Source organism: Mesoplodon densirostris, chromosome 19, assembly GCF_025265405.1.
Source record: "Mesoplodon densirostris isolate mMesDen1 chromosome 19, mMesDen1 primary haplotype, whole genome shotgun sequence".
NCBI lineage: Eukaryota > Metazoa > Chordata > Mammalia > Artiodactyla > Ziphiidae > Mesoplodon > Mesoplodon densirostris.
Window position 1 is genome coordinate 48,595,535 of NC_082679.1, and position 22,623 is coordinate 48,618,157.

The 22,623-nt window shown below is 40.0% G+C and overlaps 1 protein-coding gene across 1 annotated transcript in view; it reads left to right on the forward strand.

Annotated features, from left to right (window-relative positions):
- Positions 1 to 17,994, forward strand: part of SNTB2 (syntrophin beta 2) — an 89,982-nt gene extending 71,988 nt beyond the window's left edge. Inside the window, exons 5-7 of the mRNA XM_060083760.1 lie at positions 2,255 to 2,451; positions 9,189 to 9,373; positions 10,911 to 17,994. Coding sequence (XP_059939743.1) covers positions 2,255 to 2,451; positions 9,189 to 9,373; positions 10,911 to 11,003 — 475 coding nt within the window. The 3' untranslated portion in view covers positions 11,004 to 17,994. The remainder of the gene's footprint in view (positions 1 to 2,254; positions 2,452 to 9,188; positions 9,374 to 10,910) is intronic.
- Positions 17,995 to 22,623: the final 4,629 nt, after the last annotated feature.

Genomic DNA, 22,623 nt, shown 5'->3' on the forward strand with positions numbered 1-22,623 from the left:
ATCAGTTGATGGACATTTGGACTATTTCCTCTTTTTGGCTATTATGAATAATACTGCTATGAACATTTGTGAACAAATTTTTATGCTAATATATGTTTTTATTTCTCCTGGGTATATACCTAGGAGTGGGATTGTTGGATCATATGGTAACATATTTAACTTTTGGAGGAACCAGTCAATTTTTTTTAAAAATCATTGTGAAATTATAAATTTAATATCCATTGTAGTTTGTCCTTGTTGATGCTCAAAAATGGTCCTATCTTTAGCCAGTGGTAGCTCTTCAGGTGGACTTCTCAGCCTTTTTGACAGGACTTTTATATAAAAGTGTTTTGAGAATTGCCATATTATCCATTATGATAGAATACTCTGGACTTAACTTGTGTATTTTCTGCTCTAGATCTGACATTTTCTGAGAAGCCTCACTTTCTTTTTTTATTTTTGAGGGGATGGGGGTTCAATTTGGGCACTAACTACATTTGTTGCTATTGGATTAGTTATTGTTTATAGGCCTTTATTGATGGACAGAGGTAGGAAGTATGTGTAAGTGTATATATATATATATATATATATATTTTTTTTTTTTAAACATAAAATACATAGTTGAGTTCACACTGACACTCCATTTCAAGTTTGAGGCTACAGTGTAATCACTTAACGTCTTCTATCTTACATCTGGCTTTCCTTTTTCCCGTATCCAGAATTGCAGATCTTAAGGACACCAGAGATGATCACATTAGAACATCCCATAATTGCTCATTTGCTTTATCCCACATTACATATCAGAATAGTGCTACTATTATTACTACTACAACATTATCACCAACAGTATAATTACTGAAAGAGGTTGAAAAAAATTTTTTGCAGCTCCTTTTTTTGTCTTTTTTAGTGGTTTCTCCTGGTTCTGTCAATTCTCCACTAAACTCCCTGTCCACACTTTCTTATCCCCCTTTGTTGATCTCTACTTATCTTCCAGGTTTCTTTTTTTCTTTTCTTTTCTTTTTTTTTTGGCCCACACCATGCCAAAAGAAAAAAAAGGGATCTTAGTTCCCCGACCAGAGATTGAACCTTGGGCCCCCTGCACTGGAAATGCAGAGTCTTAACCACTGGACCGCCAGGGAAGTCCCCTGGATTTATAAACATTGGCTTATTTCTGGGCTTAGATCTCTTCTCTATCAACTACCCTGTCCCTCTGGTGATTGTATCTGATACCATAGCTTGAAATATCTCTTATACACTGACAACTACCAAATTTATATCTCCAGACAGAATCACAGACTTATATTCTGCCTGCCTATTTAACACATCATTTGCATATTTATGATCACTAGGAAGCACACTCTGTAGCAAAAGTAACATAAAATAATAAAATAGGTGTTTATTTCTTTCTTATGTGAAAGAAAACAGCCGTCCTTAGCAAGAGGCTTCTACTCTTCAAGGTTGCTTCATGGCTCAAGATGGTTACTGGAAGCTTTAGCCATCATATCCAAATTGTAGGCAGGAGGAAGAAGAGGAAATGGACAGAAGGGGCACATACCTGCTGCCTTGTTCTCCAGTTGTGGGGCTTTTCTGGTAATCCTACCCATTAACAGCTTGCAATTCATTGGACATCTCTTTCTTCAAAGAAGTTTGGGAAATACTCTTATCTGTGCATGTTGTCATTCGGGATAAAGGCAGCTTGCTATTTCTAAGGAAGAATGAGAGAATGAATATTGAATAGGCAGGGAAGCCCAGGGCCTATTTCTTAATCAAAATTGAATCTTTTTTTGATATGCATGGCCTCTTGGGAGCATAAAAAAAGCTAATGGGAAACTGGGGCCTTGGGCCATCCAGCCTAGTGTTCTGCCTGTGACACCAGGGGTCATTTTATGGGAAAACAGAATGGTATCTACTTCAAAGACTATAATCTTGTTTTCAAATATACTTATCTAAAAACTGCTGATGGGGCTTCCCTGGAGGCGCAGTGGTTGAGAGTCCGCCTGCCGATGCAGGGGACTCAGGTTCCTGCCCCGGTCCGGGAAGATCCCACATGCCGCGGAGCGGCTAGGCCCGTGAGCCATGGCCACTGAGCCTGCACGTCCGGAGCCTGTGCTCCGCAACGGGAGAGGCCACAACAGTGAGAGGCCCGCGTACCGCAAAAAAACCCCAAAAAACTGGTGATGGCTTTTATAATTTTCTGCTTATTAATCAGCATAAATTGCTGACATTTTCCTCTGACAGTGCATTAATTACTTTTGATCTTTGTTTGTGGTTCTAGGTTGGTTCATTCTGGCTCCGGATGTCGATCACCCTCACTTGGATCTGACCTTACGTTTGCCACCAGGACAGGCTCTCGGCAGGGCATTGAGATGCATCTCTTCCGGGTGGAGACGCATCGGGATCTATCGACCTGGACCCGGATACTTGTTCAGGGTTGCCATGCTGCTGCTGAGCTGATCAAGGAAGTCTCTCTAGGTACAGATCCTAGCATTTCATTTCTAATAGTAATTAAATGGAACTGCTATACTTTGTTTTAAAGTAAAAACCATTATCCTGTATGCCAGACTTAAAAATGTTCTGAAATAAGGCACCTTAAAGTGATCACGATGGAAAGAAACTGGGTTTCTCTGTTTCAGTAGCAAAGTTTTCATGAGCTTTTTACGTGGCTCTGAACACAATTACAATGCTCTCTGTACAACATGGTAGTTTTACTGTTCATTATTTAAATCTTTATAGTGTAAGGACTCATTTACTAAGTACTAGGTGCAATGACCCTCTAGTTAAGAAGATTTGGAACATGGATAGACACCCTTAAAAATATGAGCATCTGGCAAAGCTTATAGCTGTAGAAAAGTAAAGAGAATTTGGAATAGGAGTCTCTCTTCCAAAGTTTGAAAATGTGTTGCCCAGTAGGTACTGAAATAAGCATCTAAAGGAAATAAGCCTCATGGTCTCGTTCCATTGTTGAAGCGCCCTCTTGTGGCTTGTCTATATGAATTTGGAAGTATGGTTTCATACATGTATATTTGTGTGTATGGTTATGTATAGATATTTCCAGATTGCTTTTCATTTTAACAAGAATAGAGAGTAGTCAAAATGAAGGCACAGTTACAGTTTCTAATATGGTTTTAGTTACTTTGAATATCTTGATTGCAAGTTGGTTTACTTAGTTTTGCTCCTGTTTTCTATGTATTTTATTTTATAAACCTAGTTTTACAGAATTTATACAAAAAAGAGAAAATGTTTTGAGAGCAGAATGTCTTTTGATTTATATTCCTTTCCATTGCTTTTGGAAAGTTAGGGATCTCCATGGCTTTAGAACTGCCTGGGCAGCATTTCCATGGGTCATCTTCTAACACTGGCACAAGGACAGCTTTTTCAATGTTGTCAAAGTAGCACAATTCTTCAACTATTTAGGACCTACTCTATATTTTCCTCACAACCACAATGATGATTCAAGCAATGACACCAATGCCTAGATCCCACCTTGGATTTCGACCAAAGCCACCGCATCAGCAGTGTGGTTTCTCACTTTCTCACTTGTCTGTCTCCTACCCATTTTCTCTATGGAGTGGTTAGTCACCACATTAAGGACTGTGGGGCTCTGGTTTTTGTCTTGGCTGCAGAATGTGCTTTCTGGGATGGGGAAGTCCTCAGTTGGAAAGTCTGGATGCGCTGTGTTCCTGTGTGGAGTCCCAGGGGTCAGGCCAGCACACTCATCGCTGGCATATGGGGTCACCATAATCTTCTTCAAGGATCCTGAGAGATATGCTTCCCCAAACAAAGAGTGCAACATGGCTTTTTAACACTTTTTAGTTTCGTGTTGTTTCTTTGGTGTCTGGCAGCTAAACTTTATATTACAGGAAACCAAAATCTGTTCAGTCCTTGGCTCACAGTTGTTTAAATACAGATGGCTTGAGGAGAGGGAGAATAAGGACCACCTGGTTCCTTATTTTTTTAAATGGACAAAAGAACATATTTTTTGGTAACTTTGAACTTTTTTGTTCTCATTCACAGCTCTATCTTAATATTACCTTGGTAATACTTTCATTTCCACAGTTCAGATCAATTGATGTACTTAGGAATCACTTACTCTGTATTTAGAGCTGTGCCAGAAATATTAAACTGGCTGAAAGTAAACTGCTTTGATGAGAACCAGAATTTCTTTAAAATTTGTTTGTGTGTGTGTGTGTGTGTGCATGCGTGCATGCATGTACTCGTGTGTAGGCACGTAGTCTTAACTTGATGTATATGCTTAGTGTACACATACATGTATGTACACATACATACATAAGCCAGCATGTCCTTCAGATGCATGTTATCACCTTCTGTTTAACTATTGGGAGATTCAGAAAGGTTTATTTAAAACTATATTTGAGGCACATCGTACTACATATTCAGGTGTTTATGGTCTAAAGAAAGTCAAGAAGTTGACAAAAAGAAATCAGTTGAGCTTTTTTTTGTCTCTTATGCGTTTGGTTATAGTTTACGCATTTAGAAGAATTTCAGTGACTACTTGTAAGATTTGACTAGTGAACGCCATACATTATCTTTATAACGTGCATTTAGTTTTAAGCCTTTATTAGATTATACTTAGAGTAGAACTGATCAGTAATCCTTCTGGTACACAAGGACTTTTTCCTTCTAGCAAATATAACTTTAAGATGACTAGGCAAAGAATGCAGTTAACACCCTCAGGTACGTAAAACCATTTTCCATTTGTCATAGGAAAAAACATACACTTTAGTGTGTGTAGTTGTTTGAACTTTAATAAGTATGCTTTTAAAAGCTAATTTCATCATAACAATTATCCAAGCTGTTAAAGTTTTTAAATCATACATGAACTTCATGAAGATACTTTATATTTCTGTAGCTTGGTGATATGAAGACTAAGAAGTAGAAGATATAGGTAGGAGTTGCATTAAAAAATATGCAGAGTATGTGCAAGAGGAGAAGAAAAATGGGCATTTTAAAGTATTTAGAGTGTTAGTATATATGAAAAAAGTTTGCTTTAACCATGTTGTTCTCAATTTCATAGAAATTCTCTTGAATCCCTTTTTGTTCCTCTACTCAACAAATATTGATTGAGTATATACTCTGCTTTTACTGACTATACCAAAATAAATAAGGTAGGTGTAGCCCCTTCCTTCGAAGTAGGAAAGACAGAAAAAGAATAATAAGTATGTTGGGGTTGTTGTAAGTCATAACTGAGATACATGTGTCATCTAACCCTAACACACAACTCTGTAAGGCAAGTTTTATTACCTCCATTTTCAAGATAAAGGAATTTGGATTAGTGTGGCTGGAACTTGAACTGGAATCCTTTCAAAATGCAGTGTCTTAAGCCCCTGCATTTCCTCCTCTAAATGACTTATTCTTTTATTTTTTTATTTTTTTATTAAAGTTATAAATTTATTTATTTATTTTTGTCTGTGTTGGGTCTTCATTGCTGTGGCGAGTGGGGGCTACTCTTTGTTGCAGTGTGCAGGCTTCTCATTGTGGTGGCTTCACTTGTTGTGGCACACAGGCTCTAGAGCACAGGCTCAGTAGCTGTGGCGCACAGGCTTAGTTGCTCCACGGCATGTGGGATCTTCCTGGACCAGGGCTTGAACCTGTGTCCCTTGCATTGGCGGGCAGATTCTTAACCACTGCACCACCAGGGAAGCCCCTAAATGACTTATTCTTATGGGCAGATTAAACTCCTGGAGGACATATACATTATCAGTTTCTCTTAATTCATTAAATCAACAAATGCTTAGTGTTTAATTGTTTACAAAGTGCTATGCTTTGTGATGAGAGAAATAGAAACAAATAAGACCTGCTTCATGCCTTTGACCAAGTAGCTATAAGAAAGGAACACAGCTTCATGTTCTTCTCTTTTAACCCTTGAGTGTGATTAGCCCACTAATTATACTGGATGGGCTGGCTTTTCCATGCAGTAACAGAGAATGCTACCTCAGCCTTTCTTTGAGAGCATCCTGGGCAGCCCACTCAAAGCCCACCCTGCAAAACCCACTCTCTTCTGGGTTGTTCTGGAAGGCCCAGAGGAGCCCAGGGTGACACAGCTCTGCAGCCGCTAAAGGGTCTTACTGGAAACATTGGAGCCCCCAGAGCCCTCCTACCAAGTAACTGGCCCCAGAGCAGCAGAAACAGGACTTGTAGCATAGACTTACTTTGACATTAGAGTCCTTTTTAAAAAATTAATTAATTCATCAATTTTTAGCTGCATCGGGTCTTAGTTGCAGCACGTGGGATCTTTCGTTGCAGCGTGCAGGCTTCTCTCTAGTTGTGGCATACAGGCTCCAGAGTGCGTGGGCTCAGTAGTTGTGGCACCGGGGCTTAGTTGCCCCGCGGCATGTGGGATCTTAGTTCCCCCACTAGGAATCGAACCTGTGTCCCCTGCATTGGAAGGCGGATTCTTAACCACTGGACCACAAGGAAAGTCCTAACATTAGCGCCTTTGTTCTTCATGGTACACTGGTTATCACCAGCAGTCTCTCATTTTAAAAGACACAAAGTAGAAAACATAGATTGTATTTACCAGTATTCATCTTGGTGTAACAATGAGATTTATTATTATTTATTATTAGTTAATGAGCCTTTTTTTCCTCTTTATTAAATTTTTTACCATTAGGGAACTACTTAAAGAAAGTTATCTTTAATATACATAATTACACTCAACAATATCCCCATGGTCTGAAAAAGCCAGTGTCCCTGCCACTTAGCAGATTGTGAAGTAGTAGCCAGAGCAGTAGAAGGAAAACCAGGGCAGGTGAGGACAGTAAGTGTCATGGAAACCTAAGGAAGAGGATTCCAAGGAGAGAAATAGCCAGTAGGGTTCAGTGTATCAGTTGGATGGTTTAGGCTGGAATTAAGAGAAAATGCCCTCTAAAATTAGATTAAACATTTAAGAAATGTATTTTAGATAGAAGAGAGAGAGCAAGCATAAAGGGGGGTGGGGTGGGTCATCTCTTCCCAGTCATAGGTTCATATGCACACCCTGGACCAATGGCAGTCACCAGGAGAAAGCTATGCTCTGACTGGCCCAGAGGCTATCTTCCCTTGAAGTTGAGGTCATCCTTCCCTGAAACACATTAGGAGAGACTAGAAACCTGAATAAAATTGGAGTTTGGCTGTAAAGGAATAATGGAGAAATAAAATCTGGGTAGACAGCCAACAATGAGTCCTACAAGTATCAAGACAAGAGCTAAAGACGTGGGTCAGATTTAGGTACATGGAAATAATTGGTGCCCTTGCAGATAGACGCTTAGGCACAACTTTTTTTTTTTTTTTTTTTTTTGCGGTACGCAGGCCTCTCACTGTGGTGGCCTCTCCAGTTGCGGAGCGCAGGCTCCGGACGCGCAGGCTCAGCGGCCATGGCTCACGGGCCCAGCCGCTCCGCGGCATGTGGGATCTTCCCGGACCGGGGCACAAACCCGTGTCCCCTGCATCGGCAGGCAGACTCTCAACCACTGCGCCACCAGGGAAGCCCCTAGGCACAACATTTTTATGGCCAGTTCATATTCTCACTCAAAATTATCTGGTATTATAAATTTTCGACAAACTGAGTTCTAAACCTAAACATACTCAGTATGACCTTTACTTCTCCTTTTCAAAGTTGAGGTAATCTTAAACAGTCTTCTGTTTTTTTAAAGTAACACACACAGACACTGACATTTGCTTTCCTTTCCTTTCCTTCCCTCCTGAGGGGAAACAATCCTAAGCAGAACATTTAAGAAATCTCTTATACAAAAAGCTTGTTGAGGATTAATGGCTTGCCTTTGCTGGGTGCCTTTGATGGCCAGATCTCGCTCCACTAGGGACACACCTGCAGGCAGAAATCCTCCCCCACCTGCACTGGACCTTCTCAGCCAGTGCTGTAAGGACTTGGGTGGACCTCATTCTTTGAGCTTTTCTTTTCTAGACTAGAACTGACCCCTCTCTTCTCATCAGACCTCAATACCCTACTAAGCTATAGCTTCAGGGATATTAATAGAGTAAAATTCTCTTGAAAACTGTACCCTGGTTGCCTTGATTGGGATCTTTTTGTTCTTCTTCCAAACCCCTCAGCCAGTCATTTAGAGATTGTTGCATTGGATTACTTCCACGGGTAGTTAATTTTATCCATGCCCCCCACACCAGGTTCCTTTTCTGAAGGTAATTAATATTCAAAGTTCACTGTTCAAAACTCTCCTATTCGAGTAGTGCTGAAAAGGGACACTGCCAATATTTGTTATTCCTTTTCCTTATTTCTTGAACATGCCAGCTGCCTTGACTAATTGAATGTTTTTCATGTCCAGCGCAAGGATACATTGGTCTGAGTATGAGGACTTGCTTGTTTGGGAGCCACTCTTCCTGTTCACAGTGACCAGGCCTCACTCCACTCTGGTCCTTTAGGTGATTGTAAACTCAGCTCTCAGAGGACTATGTTAATTCCCATGTCACAGAGGGCATTTCACTTGTAGCTTCTGTACTGACAACAAAACTGCTCAAGTGTTAGTGAAACAGGGACTTCACCAGTCTTGACAGAAGACATTTGCCAGTCTTGATGATCAGTTTTTTTGGTCCCATCAATTCAGATATATCTTCTGAATTTTATCGTTGATAGGACTGACAGTGTGACTTCTCAAATATCAACCAATCCATGTTACTGCCCTGAAAGGTGCCTCTGCTGTTTCTCCTTTGGTTGTTCCTCCTTCTTGCCCACTTGAAACCTTATTCTTACTCCTCACTACCTATCAAGTGTGACCGTTTTTTAGGGCCTTTCTCAAGTCCCATCTCCAGGAAACCTTTCCTTGACTTTGGTCTTATTCAGTTTGGTGTTCAGTCACGTTCTATACCATCTACCTTAAGCAGTTAGGGATTTCATGTCTATGCCTGTCGTTTGTGAGGTGTGGAGAGCAGGGACCATACCTCTTACTTCTCCAGTACCATATACAGCCTACTGTCAGCACAAGTATTCACTTGGTGCTCACTGAATTGAACTGAATCAGATCAGATGTCAAGGAAAGTTATGGAAATTCTTCCTCATCTCAATCAAGATGTTGACTTGAGTGACCAAAACAAAACTCACCTCAGGATGTTCCAAATAGGTTAGGTATCACACATTCTCAAGAAGATTCGTTTCCCTTTTTAGAAGTCAGGAGAAGCCTTTATCACTTTCTAACTGAAGTAGTAACTTTATTAATGATGTTTTTTCTTGTCTTCAATAGGCTGCACATTAAATGGCCAAGAGGTAAGACTCACTGTCCACTATGAAAGTGGGTTCACTATCTCCAGGGAAAATGGAGGTTCCAGCAGCGTACTGTACCGCTACCCCTTCGAAAGGCTGAAAATGTCTGCTGATGACGGCATCAGAAACCTGTATCTGGATTTTGGTGGTCCTGAGGGAGAACTGGTAAGCGTGTTTCTGAAAAACATGTTTATTCTAATGGGTATTCTCTTTCTTCCTTATTGCCTCTTACCTCTTCTATAGAAAATTATGGGCTTACAGACTGATATTCCATTTGGAGCCAGGAAATTCTTCTTCAGTTTTCAAAGATGCATGGGTTTGGTTTGGGGGTTTCACTGTTTTTTTTCCCCACATTAGGAAATCATTCCCTTTTTTAAAAGTTTTGTTTGAGGGCTTCCCTGGTGGCGCAGTGGTTGAGAGTCCGCCTGCCGATGCAGGGGACACGGGTTCGTGCCCCTATCCCGGAAGATCCCACATGCCGCGGAGCGGCTGGGCCCGCGAGCCATGGCCGCGGAGCCTGTGTGTCCGGAGCCTGTGCTCCGCGACGGGAGAGGCCACAGCAGTGAGAGGCCCGCGTACAGCAAAAAAAAAAAAAAAAGTTTTGTTTGAATTTTATAAAGAAAAAATAGCCGTTTTAAGAAACAGGCTTTTAACAAATATAAGATACAAAATACTAAACCTGGCAAACTTTAATAAATGAATTCTATCCATTGATATTATCAGCAATTTGTTGGGATAAGAGTTAAAAGTAATAAAGCAACAGTTGCTACAGAAATTCTGCTGATCAGAAACAAAAGATATGGAGATATGTACATACAGCCATCATCTTTTTTGACTTCCTTGTCCTTTAAAGGAAATATCGACAGGAATTCATGAGTCCCCTTGGAGAACTAGAGAAGTGTGTCAAGTGTACTTCAGAAATCAGAAATCATGATAAAGAAGTCGAAGTCATGCCTCTTCTCTCTTGTCAGTATTGAGCCAGTAGTTCAAGGCTTGTTTTATACGTGAAATCTTACGTCCATTGACACAGTCACGATAGGTGTAAATTTGGAAAACAGAATCTTGAAAGTTTAGAACTGAAACAGATCTTAGGGATAATGAAGTTCAAACTCCAAATGAGAAAACTGTGGCTAGAAATCTTATTTTAAATGATGACCCTTTAGGAAACTGTGGATAGCCATGGTCTTCAAAAGCCTGTTCATCTGATGTCAGCTGTCCAAATTAGAGACCTGTGCTTAGAAAGGTATAACTAGCTCTCCCAACTAGCTTCAAGGGTTGTCATTCCCACCACAAACCGATAAGGGGTATCAAAAATCATACACATAGATGGTCACACTTCAGCTGAATTCACTGTGATTCCCCCTGGGAAATATACTTACAGTCAGTGGTTTCCATATAGGATATTCCTCTTTCCTTTACATCTTCCTACGTGGCATGGTGAAACCTAGTACACCACCAATAGTGTCCTAATTGTGGATGTGAAATTTCACACTGGTGTTTAATTTTGACATAGAATAACCTTACTTCAGAGCACACTTCCACTTGCGGCTCTAAGTTCCTAAGAGTTGCCATAAATCTGGCACATCCATTATCCAAGTTCTTTTTAAAAAGTAGAACATCATGTCCAAATTTGTTTATTTTGCATGTTTGTTTATTAAAGCATCTGTATATAGCAGTGATAATTAATGTCCTTTCTCCACAGACCATGGACCTGCACTCCTGTCCGAAGCCGATAGTATTTGTGTTGCACACATTCTTGTCGGCCAAAGTCACTCGCATGGGACTGCTTGTATGAGCAGCAAAAAAATCAAGTAAAGAGTCTTGAATGTCACAAGAAGTATTTCCACCTCAAAAAAAAAAAAAGAAAAGCACAAAAAGAAAGCTCTTTGCTCTCTCCTCCAGCACAGTGCCTTGACAAGGACCTGCAAATCACTGCTGAACTGTAACCATGTTTAAAGAAGAGCTTGCCTTTTTCAAGCTACCTTGCCAGAAATTCTAGGACTCTAGTAAGCTCCAAAATAAGGCTGTTGATTTATTGTCTAGTTTCCTAATGTGGTTTCTAAGTAATTAGGTTTATTTCCCTTGATAAGAAGGGTGGCTCATTCTTTTTCTTTTTGGACATAATCAAACATCTAAGAGTTTCTGTTTTTTTCTTTTTCTTCTTCTTCCAATAGAATTTGTTTCAGGCTTAGCCTTGATCTTTTGCTTAGGACAACTATCTCTTACCAGGTGCTAGTTTGCAGCAGCCCCTGCTTCTTGGTCACTCCATATAGTCTATACATTTTGTTGGATTTTACTGTCCTCACTTACTCCTTCTACCCTAGGAAGTCCTTGAATTGCATCACCAAAGGGTTGTTCATCTGTCATGGCTCTCCCTGCATCCCACCCTGGCCATCACTTCCCACTGCATCACAAGCTTTGCCACTCATAAGTGCTAACTTTAAGACTTAGAACTTGCAAGATTTGATTTACCTTGCCTTCCACTCCCTTTCTAGTAGTGACCAACTTGAAAAACAAGTTGGAAACCACTGCTTTGAAAGAAAAGTTTTGCTTGTTTTAGGATTTTCTGATTTTATCTTTGGTAGGAGCCAGGGGATAAGATTTATTTTAAAAGAAAATCCTCATTTTAGCCTAAGCCATTTTTTATTGCTTACCAAATGTGCCTTTGGTTAGAGTTAGTGGAGCTTTAATCGTTTGAATGACTGGATATCACTGCCATTCCAGGGAGATCATCTATCTAATATTGAAGAGTAATTTTGGAGGTGGGTTTCCTTAGTGCGGTACCTTTTTTAGTTGGCAGATCTCTTTAAGGAAGACAAATCCTGGAGAGCCAGCTTGTTTAAAGAGTATACTTTGTCAGTGAAGCCAGCTCGCTCTTTAGCACAAACATCATGTCACATTGCTTTGAGCTGTGTGAGCCCATGCAGAATCCTGGCCCTGGCCCTCTCCCTCTGTGGCAACAGAGTGGCATCCATCAGCAACTCTAATTCAGTGCTGGCCCAGTGATGCATCCTACAATGGGCAGGGTGATGAGACCATGGAACAGCTACCTGGGCTTTGCTAAGCATTGCCAGATATCATCATTAGGACATAGCAGCAGTAAGACTGCCGATTTTGTGGCACTGGAGAACTCAGCTTCTTTTTCCTAATTATGAAGGAGTATATATCTGAAAACATTTAAAATAGTATAATAGCTATATAAAATGTCAAGGTTAGCACAGTCCCCAGATCTGAAAGAAAAGGTAACACTGACTTTCATGTTCTCTCTGCTCTCTGAAGAAAGTTCTAGGAATAGTTCTCATTTACTGCAGTTATCAGGAATGCCATAAGAGGACATGAGCACTATGGAGGGTGGAGAAGGGTATCAGTCCAAAGATGAAAAAGAAAAAAAAAAAACCCACAAATGTACTATTTGCAAAGCAAGAGCTATTTGGTTTGAGTGCAGACTGACCTATAGGTGGGACATATAAAAGAGCAGACTCATGAGCAGAGCTCTAGTTGGACATTGTAACCTCATTGTCTTCCCTCTTCCCCATAAATGAGTTCTTCCCCCAGCTCCAGTCCCCAAAGTCTGATCTACTTAAAACTGGAAATGGAAATCTAGACTAGAATATATATTTTAAGAGCTTTTTTATGTTTTGAAAATTCATAAATCTAAGTTTGGTTCCATCTGGGATATGTTTGCAAATCAGAGAAGAAGGAAAGTATCTTGAAGATCCAGCTATGGTTTCTGGAAGCAGAATTTCAACACACGATACCCTCAGATAAGGGAGCTTAGACACTTTTGGCAGTGAGAGTATTATTAACCTGAGAAGTCGAACAATGCAGTCACAGACATCCGCAGCAAAGCCGGTTGGTGAGGTTTTCTGTGTTAGTATGAAAGGCTAAGCCACTGAGAATATTTTCTGGGAGAACTTCTGAGCCACGCTGCTCATTCCTTATATGAAAAAAGGTCTGTTAAAAGGTATGATTAAAATATGGGCAGGAGAGGTAAGCACTGTGTGCATTTCGGCTCATTTTGCTCAAGCTTTAGCTGTCATAGCACCAAGATCCATAGGTTTCTAGTATCTTTTGAGTCTTGATGTGAAATGAAAGTGTATGGAGGGTTTCCTTTGACCACTAGCGCCCCAAGAGCAAGAGCCCTTCAGCTGCTTGTTTAACATACTTCAGCAGCTTTCCAGTCATGGGTGACCAGGTTGTTCTTTAATTGTGTTTGTGGGATTTTCAAACCACAAATGAAGTGCTTTTTATGAATGGGACAGCCTTGCTAAATAGGTATTTTGTATTAAGACGCCAAAATGTGGCAAAATATTTTCAAGTGATAACTGAAGAGGGGCATTTTTGATATTTCACATCTTTTATAGAACAGCTGACTTTTCATTTCTTTTTCATTTTGAAATAGGAAAATTGTTGAGAATGTGGTGGGCTTCCATGTGTAGAGTGGAAAGGAGCTGCAGAGTAGTGCCCCCTCATTCCGATGGACACTCCTCGTGCCCTCGGGAACGGGGGCTTAGACGTCTTCTCCACATTCCACACAGACGCCTACGAGCAGCCAATTGGTGTGTGAAAATTCTTCCTCCTCATTCTCTAAAACGTCTCCGCTCCCTCTCCCCCCGAAAAAAAAAAAAAAAAAAAAAGGAAAGGAAGAAAAGGCTCAATTATACTTTTTCTGGAAAAGGTGAGTCCTTTCCTGAAGTCTTCAAACAAATCTTACCTGGAAATTAGTATCTAATATTTTATATGAAGAAATACTTTAATGTATGTTTATACAGTATTTATTAGGTAGTTGTAACTATAAACTCAGCTACCTAGTAGAGTTTCAGATTAAATATTGGGACATGTACAGGAATCAAAAATATTACTTTAAATGTCATTCACCTATTTTAAAGCCATGTTTTAGCACTTTTTAGGCTAGCTAAAGTCTGATAGTGCTTGTTTTTATCATCTGTACTCTCACAAAGTTTGTTATTGAAAATTATTGCATGCAGGAGGGATCAAATTATTTATTTCTTATATTTTTATAAGTGGAAAAATCTCTCTAACCAACAAATGATTAAAGTTGTTACTGATTATTTTCTAATTTATCCTCCTAACAGAATGGTAACAAAGCTTTTTTCAGCCGATTAAATGCACTTAGCTAATAAACCAAAATTTACTCTTTAAAAAAAATTTAAACTCTGTGGAATCTGGACAAGACTATGTTTCTCCTAGAAAAAACACATTTCATTGTAAATGGTTTTGATGGACAAAAGTGTGTCCACTTTTGAGAAAAGGTTATAATGGATTTTTTTAATTTTGAGAGAACCTCCAGGTCTCCTTGTTTAATTTATATCCATATTTTTAATTCAAATTATCTCATAAGCTGCTATGCAAAATCTATTAAAAGCTCTACTTACTCAAAGAGTTAAACATTTTTGAAGCTTTCAGGGAAGACCTGTAGACTTAAGCACTTTCTCTGCTTTTTTTGTATCTTAGACACTTATGCTTATTATTTTCACTGGTTATAAGCTATTGATTGTACATAATATTTAAACCATCCAAATATCCAGCATACATTTCCATGTTGCTGCCATCCACTGTTGACGCCATGAATGAAATGGCTGGTTAGAAAGCCAAAGGTCGTTTTTTTCAATATCCAATGAGGTAAAATGCCAGATCTCTTTGGTCTCAAAGCATATTGAGATCTGCATATCTGTGTAAGGAAAAGAGACTTCTTTGGGATTCTGCTTAAACTTTAAGTTGAATCTGATTATAGTCATATTCATTTGTTTTATATATCTCTATCAGGTATATTACGTGCCAGGTGGTATTATATCCTACCTTGAGATTGGAAATCTCTTTCATTTAAATTTGAATTCTTATTGTGGCTTTTTTTTTTTTTTTCTCCATTAGATCAAAGTAGAGGAATCTAACATCTGCTACCATTCTCTCTGTGTCCCTATTCTAACTTTTTGGTAATCTACAATTATTTTGTTATATATATTGTCTTTAAAAACTGACAGCAGCAGTCCCCCAACCCCTGCCCACCTTTTTAAGCTATATATTTCACTGTGCTGGGCATAGAGACACTCAATAAATGTGTGATGATAGACAATTCTAAAATAATTATGCTGTATATCAGGATTATGTGTTTTTGAGCAATATAGCTATTCCTATGGTATAAGGATATTCAGTGAAATTTATTTTACACTAGTAATAGACTACTTAAGTGGTTGATTTGAAACCCTTTCTCTAAAGCACACACATACACACATCTAGCAGATCAGTGATAATTTCAAGTTAAAGTAAGGTACAATTAATAGACAATAGAACACGTCTCTTTTTGACACTAGTTAGACTGCCAACTGGAAGAATGGTTGTTGTGTATTAACTTGAAAAATATTTTAACAAGATTTCTTCTTTTATAAACTTGATAAACGTGAGCTTAATTTCTTGTCACCTCTATTCTTCCTTTCCATTTTAGGTGACTGAACCAAAGCATATTCTGGTTTTAAAAGTGAATCTACATTTGATATAATGCATAAATATGCCATTTGTAAATGATCGCTTGCTTTCCAATGAACATTTGATTGTAGTCAACAAAAATCTACCAAATGAACTATAATCCTTGAATTGCCACAAAATAGATTGGTTGAAACTAAAAGGATATAACAGAGAAATGATACTTCATTTTATTGTAAGATTAGGTATTCTGGTAGATTTCTAACTTCTGAGTCCTGTAAGTACTTTACTCAGTTTTGTAATAATCTTACCTCCCTGCCGTTGACACAAATGCAAAAGTTTTTGAGTCCCTCTTTATCCTAGTCACATGTACACCTTTGGAACCTGATTATCACCTCTTCCAAAGTGATAGAAGTCTCTTATGAATAGACAAAAGGTTCTTTGGGACCCTAGAGAAATTTTTGAAACTGCAAACCTATTTAATGATATATTAATTCATGGATTCTTTCATCTAATAAGCATTTATTAACGTACAGTTCTTCACAGGCACTCTGAAAGGTCCAAAAGAAAGTTCCTGCCCTCAAGTAGCACATAATCCATTACTTCTCAATCACACCATGCCATCTATTTATCAGTCAGAGGTTAAGTAATTAACCACCTCATATTTTTACCAAAGCATATCTGCAGTTCGGCTTATCTGGCAAATTGGAAAATATTTTAAAGGATGCTCAGTCTTTGATCCATGCCAGCATGAAAGAACTCCAAGCACATTTTAGTAGGTTAGTCTTTTCATCATGCATCATTTTTTAATTCAAAATCAGGCTTTAGTTTGGGAAGGAGACTAGTGTAGAATATCCTTAGTAAGATAAATTACAACAACAATGACAAAAAGTTAGCTCTATTGCCCAAAGTGGATCAATGAGAAAGTCTTTTTAAAGAAAAGTTTCTTTTAACTATAAACAGAAAAGAGAAATGTATATTTTATCTACCCACTTTATAGATTGTGCTGACCCAGTCATTTTCACATTTACAGCCTTTAAACATCTCATTTGCTGAAAGTCCTTACATGTGGGAGATGGACTGTTGCTCCATCTGAGAGATCAAAATAATGAAGATATTTAAAACTTAGCAAAATTCCACTTATTCTAGAACACTTGGACATTCAAACTCAGTAGAAAGGGCACCTAAAAAAAATAAGAGCAGTTGTGTGAATTTTTCCATATTTTCCTTCAGTAACAGCCCCTTTCTATCCAGCTTGCCTTCCATCTATCACTAGAGGCAGCCTTTCAGGCAACATCCTTTGTCATGCCCAGAAAGGCCCTGAGAGGTCAGTGATTGGAATGGCATAGGGAACACAGTCTCATGGGCTTCTTCCCCTTGTTTTTCAGCATCCTGGAGTTGTGCACACAAATTAGGTCATGCCTTCAATGTCTTGGTCTTTACTTTAAACCTACCCTTTGACAGTCAGGTGCTAATGATTGTATACTATTGGAACCAGCACATAAGTATTGTCATGTTAAGTGTCTGTTCCTCCTAGGTTGGAAGAAGTGCTTTCCTTCTATCTCAGTCCTGTTCAGGTGGGTGTCAGTTACATTTTTTCACCTCTGTTTTGTGAATTAACAGAATTTGGAGGAGGAGAAATGATCTAAACTAAGTTTTGGGTTTGGCACAATCATCAATCTTGATGATACTCTTCACACCTTAAAGCAAATCTGCCCTATCATAAGAACCAATTTCTGATTGTTTTTCTCTAGTTAGGACTCCAGTGTTATGTTTACAGTCTGTTGGATGGATTCAGCATGATAAGACCTGGGTGCCCAAAGAATCTGTTTCCCTTGTGGTACCAGACCCAAGGTCCTTTAGAAAATAATGTGGCAAACCACTACCTATAAAGGCCTGTTTTGGCTAATCTGTGCAAACTTTGATTATACCTTCTTGTATGTATGCTGTCCTACGCAACTCTCATTTTTTTAAGTATTAAGACTTAGAAAGCTAGGATGACACTTCTACAAAGAATTAGAAGTATGTGATATTCTGGTGTTTTCCTTCCTTTTGGAACCCTGTATTTAAACAAGACTTCTTTTTAAGTGTTGTTTAAAATTTAGGTCTTAAGTCTTCTGGCATCACCAGACTACCAAATCAAAACCCATGGCATAAAACAGGGCAGTATTTGTGTTCGTAATAATAAAAAAGCTTTATGTGTACTCTGTAAGTATAATGCATAGACAACACTTTCCCTTGAGTTGCACATCAACATAGAGCATTGTACATTACAATGAAATTTGCAATTTAAGGGTATTATATATATAAATACATATATACCTTTGTAACCTTTATACTGTAAATAAAAGAACTGCTTTTAGACTTGTATTTTTTTTCATTTTTTAATGTTAAAATAGTTTCAAACTTACAGGAAAGGTTTAAGAACAGTACAAAGAACTCCTACATCCCTGTCACCCAAATTTCCCAGTTGTTAACATTTTACCACATTTGTTCCATTACCCTCTCTTGTCTTTTTCTGCCATGATGCTCATCACCCTTAAATTCTCTAGTGTGTACTTTACAAACACAAGGACATTCTCCTGTATTGCCACCCTACAGCCCTCCCAATCAGGAAGTCAACTTTGGTACAACACTACCACCCATCCACAGACCCCATTTAAGTACTCCAATCGTCCCAACAATGTCTCCTTTTCCTTTATGGCACAGGATCCTATCCAGTATCATGTGTTTGGTTGTCACATCTTAGCCTCTTCTGGTGCCATTTTTAAACAGATTTAGGACAACTCCAAACTCTTAAAAACTTAGTTTCGGTTCTAGTTCTACCACTGACCATCTTTGTGATGGGAGCTTAATCACTGGATCAATCTGAGCTTTATCAAACTTTGAGTCACACAGAGGAGGGGCAAGTGAGAGACGGTTTCTCAAGAATCATGTTTGGAGATCAGTGCTCCATTTATTTCGGTATCAGTCACTTTCTGTGATATCTCAGCAGAATTTTGCCCTGGCCCTACCTCTCCAAAATGTTACTCACCTGAACCTTGTTTTTTTATAAATTTATTTATTTTATTTATTTATTTTTGGCTGTGTTGGGTCTTCGTTGCTGCGCACAGGCTTTCTCTAGTTGCAGCGAGTGGGGGCTACTCTTCGTTGCGGTGCATGGGCTTCTCATTGCGGTGGCGTCTCTTGTTGCGGAACATGGACTCTAGGCACGTGGGCTTCCGTAGTTGTGGCTCACGGGCTCTAGAGCGCAGGCTCAGTAGTTGCAGCGCACGGGCTTAGTTGCTCCGCGGCATGTGGGATCTTCCCGGACAAGGGCTCAAACGCGTGTCCCCTGCATTGGCAGGCGGATTCTTAACCACTGCGCCACCAGGGAAACCCTGAACCTTGTTTTTATTCCTCCTCCTCCACACTGTTCATGCCCCCAACCAAGAAGCTCCTTAACAAATTGCTCAGAACCTACTCCTTGGCATGAGCCCTAGAATGCTGGAATTTGTGTAGTCTGATTTTATGAGGTTGTATTGGCTAAGGAGAGTTGATTCACTAGTCCAAGCTTGGGTTTACAACAAGTGCCACATTCTCAGCATCAACAGAACCCAATACAGAAAAGTGCTGTGCAAGAAAGAACAAATGGGCAGCCACTATGGAGAACAGTGTGGAGGTTCCTTAAAAAACTTATAGATAAATTTACCATAACATCCAGCAATTCCACTCCTGGGCACATATCCGGAAAAGATGAAAACTCTAATTCAAAAAGATACATGCACCCCAGTGTTCATAGCAGCACTATTTACAATAGCCAAGACATGGAAGCAACCTAAATGTCCATCAACAGAGGAATGGATAAAGATGTGGTACATATATACAACAGAATATTATTCAGCCATAAGAAAGGATGACAATGCCATTTGCAGTAAAATGGATGAACCTAGAGATTATCATACTAAGCGAAGTAAGAAAGAGAAAGATATATGATACCACTTATATGTGGAATCTAAAAAAATGATACTAATGAACGTATTTACAAAAGAGAAATAGAGTCATAGACATAGAAAACAAACTTACGGTTACCAAAGGGGAAGAGGGGGGCAATAAATTAGGAGTTTTGGATTAATAGATACACACTACTATATATAAAATAGATAAACAACAAAGACCTACTGCATAGCACAGGGAACTATATTCAATATCTTGTAATAACCTATAATGGAAAAGAGTCTGAAAATATATATATATATATATATATATATATATATATCTGAATCACTTTGCTGTACACCTGAAACTATCACAACATTGTAAATCAACTACTTAAATTAAAAATTAAAAAAAGAGCAAATGGAATTGGGCATTTGCAAGTCAATGACTTTCTACCTAAAATGTGGGAGCTGAGAATCTGATTTCCGCTCTAGTGAAAAAGAACATGAAGTTATTGATCTGATTCAGAATCAAGCCTAAACATGCTCCATGTGCCAGCCCACAAATAACTTAGATTTAGTGCCTTTATTCCCCCTTTCCTTCCTCCATTCACACCTCCATCCCCAGCAATGGCAACACCACTGCAGAACTGAGGTGTCCTCAGAGCCTGTTTTCAAGCTAGCATCCTAGAAGAAAGTCAACGACCAGTGATCCAGTGGGATGGGGAGGAGTTCTGGTTTCCCATCATCAGAAGCGGCTGCTCAGGACAGAAGTTCCTCTAGGAGGCGGGGCTTCCTCCCGGAAGCTCTGCCTTGTAAAGCAGTCAGTGTCTGGACAGCAGGCTCACGCAAGACAAGCTAAGCAAGAGGTCAGAGCAGAGTAGGCAGAACAAAGGGAAGATGAACACAGCCAGTGGAACTCAACCCCGCCAGCCCTTGCTGTGGGCTGAACTGTATCCCACCAAAATTCATACATTGAGCCCTACCCTCAGCGCCTCAGAATGTATTTGGAAATAGAGCCTTTAAAGAGGTGATCCAGTTAAAATGATCCCATTAAGATGGACCCTAATCCAGTCTGACTGGTGTCCTTATAAGAAGAGGAAATTTGGACAAAGAGATTCCATGGCTCACGTGAACAGAGGAAAGACTCTCTGAGGACACAGCAAAAGTGTGGCCATGTGTAAGCCTAGAAAAGAGGCCTCAGAAGAAACGAACCAACGCTGCTAGCACCTTGGTCTTGAACTTCTAGCTTACAGAACTGTGAGAAAATATATTTCTATTGTTTAAGCCACCCTGTGGTATCTTGTTATGGCAGCCCTAGCAGGCTAATACAAACCTCTCTAATTGTAGGGACTTCTCATTTTAATTCTGTCTTCCAGCTGGAACAGCCTATCAAATAAGTGGAGTTAATATGTTCTCAGTTTCTCTGTTTCACGCTTATCCACCACTTAGTTCCCTCTCTTTTGTTTGCTTATTAATTCTTTAGTTAATTATTAGTTCTTCCAGCAGATATTGAGTATCTGTCTTGTGCCAGGCCCCTGGAAAAGCCCCAGCCCTGCGCTCTCAATGATGCAAAAGCATAGTGACTATAACATAACATCATTGGTGCCAGACATCAAATGAAAGCCTCCCCACTCAGCCATCAGTGTCTAAAAGAGCAGTGTTTCAGGGTAGAAGCTGAGAAGCCATGATTTGGAGGGTGTCTGCCTCCTCATCTCACCCAGACTCCTCAAAGGCCTTGTCCTGCCACTCCTGCCATTATCCTGACTCCAGTGTCCACAGGGATGCTCAGCACCGGGTCTTTTGGTTCCTTGAACTCCCCATGTGTGATGATGGCCCCTTCACTCCATCTCACCCATCCTCCAGCTCCCATGGTAGCCCCTCGACTGTTATACCTGAAACAGAGCCATTTCCAAAATTAAAAACTGAAGCATCCCTCTCCAGTGTGTTCCCACTGTGACTATCCTTCAATCTTTGGAGTCCTCAATTAGTCCACTGACACTTTTACTTTCTCCCTATTCACTTCCCACCTTACCTGGCTCTGATTCCATTGCAGTACCACACTCACCAAACCTGTGAATTCCCTTGCTGCTCTACCTTCATGGCAGCCTCACGGATGAACCCGCACTCGAGCGGCTGAGTACCGGGGAGAAAAATCCAAAGCAAATTGTCATCTCTATACATTTATAGAAGTTGCCACCCTTTACCAGGTTTGCCCTTAACACAGTTCACTTGAAATGATTTCAAACCATCCCTACTCTCCTCACACCCCAGGCCTTCTACCTTCTCTCCCTCTCTCTCAGCAGATTCTCTTTCCTTCTAATTCACCAAGAAAACAGAATCCATCCAAAGGTACTCTCCTAACTTCTTGTTACCTTCTGGCCAGCCTAGGTAGGCAACTATCTTCTCTGCTCCTACTGTAATGTCTGCAGCCAATCCAACCACCTAGGCTTTGGTCCTATTCCCGTTGGCTAGCTTTCTTTACTAGATCCTTCCTATTGGTTTTTTAAACATGCTGAACTCAATGAATGTGAACAACCAATCTGCTCTGCTTAAGTTCACCTTGGTAGAGCCCCCAGCTTTGGAGGCCTAAGAAAATCACTTTCCTAAGGAGAAAAGTAGTATAAAGGAAAACAGAATTGGCTTCAGACAGCACCACCGGCCTCATAATAACCTGTTACCAGGGACTGAGCCCCAGTGTAGGGTACACTGTTTACATTAGCTAGCTCATTCATCTTCTCCGAAAGGCAGACAAGGTATATACTAATTGTTATTATTATACCCTGTTAAACATCAGGAACCCAAAGTTCTGGGAAGTCAGGCTTATTCTGCGAGTAAAAACTGCCTTATAGGTGCTGTTTTTTTCAAAGTGGGATCCAGGACTTGAGGATTCCATTCCGCTCTGCTTCTGGCCCCGCCCCCTCGGGCCCCCAGTCGCGCCCCACCCCCGACACGCCCCTTGCCCCGTCCGGGCCCTAGTCCCACAGCCACGGCGGGGAGCGGCGCCTGCAGTGCCGGTCGTGGCCGCCGGGGGGAAGCCGCGCGGCTCGGGCCCGA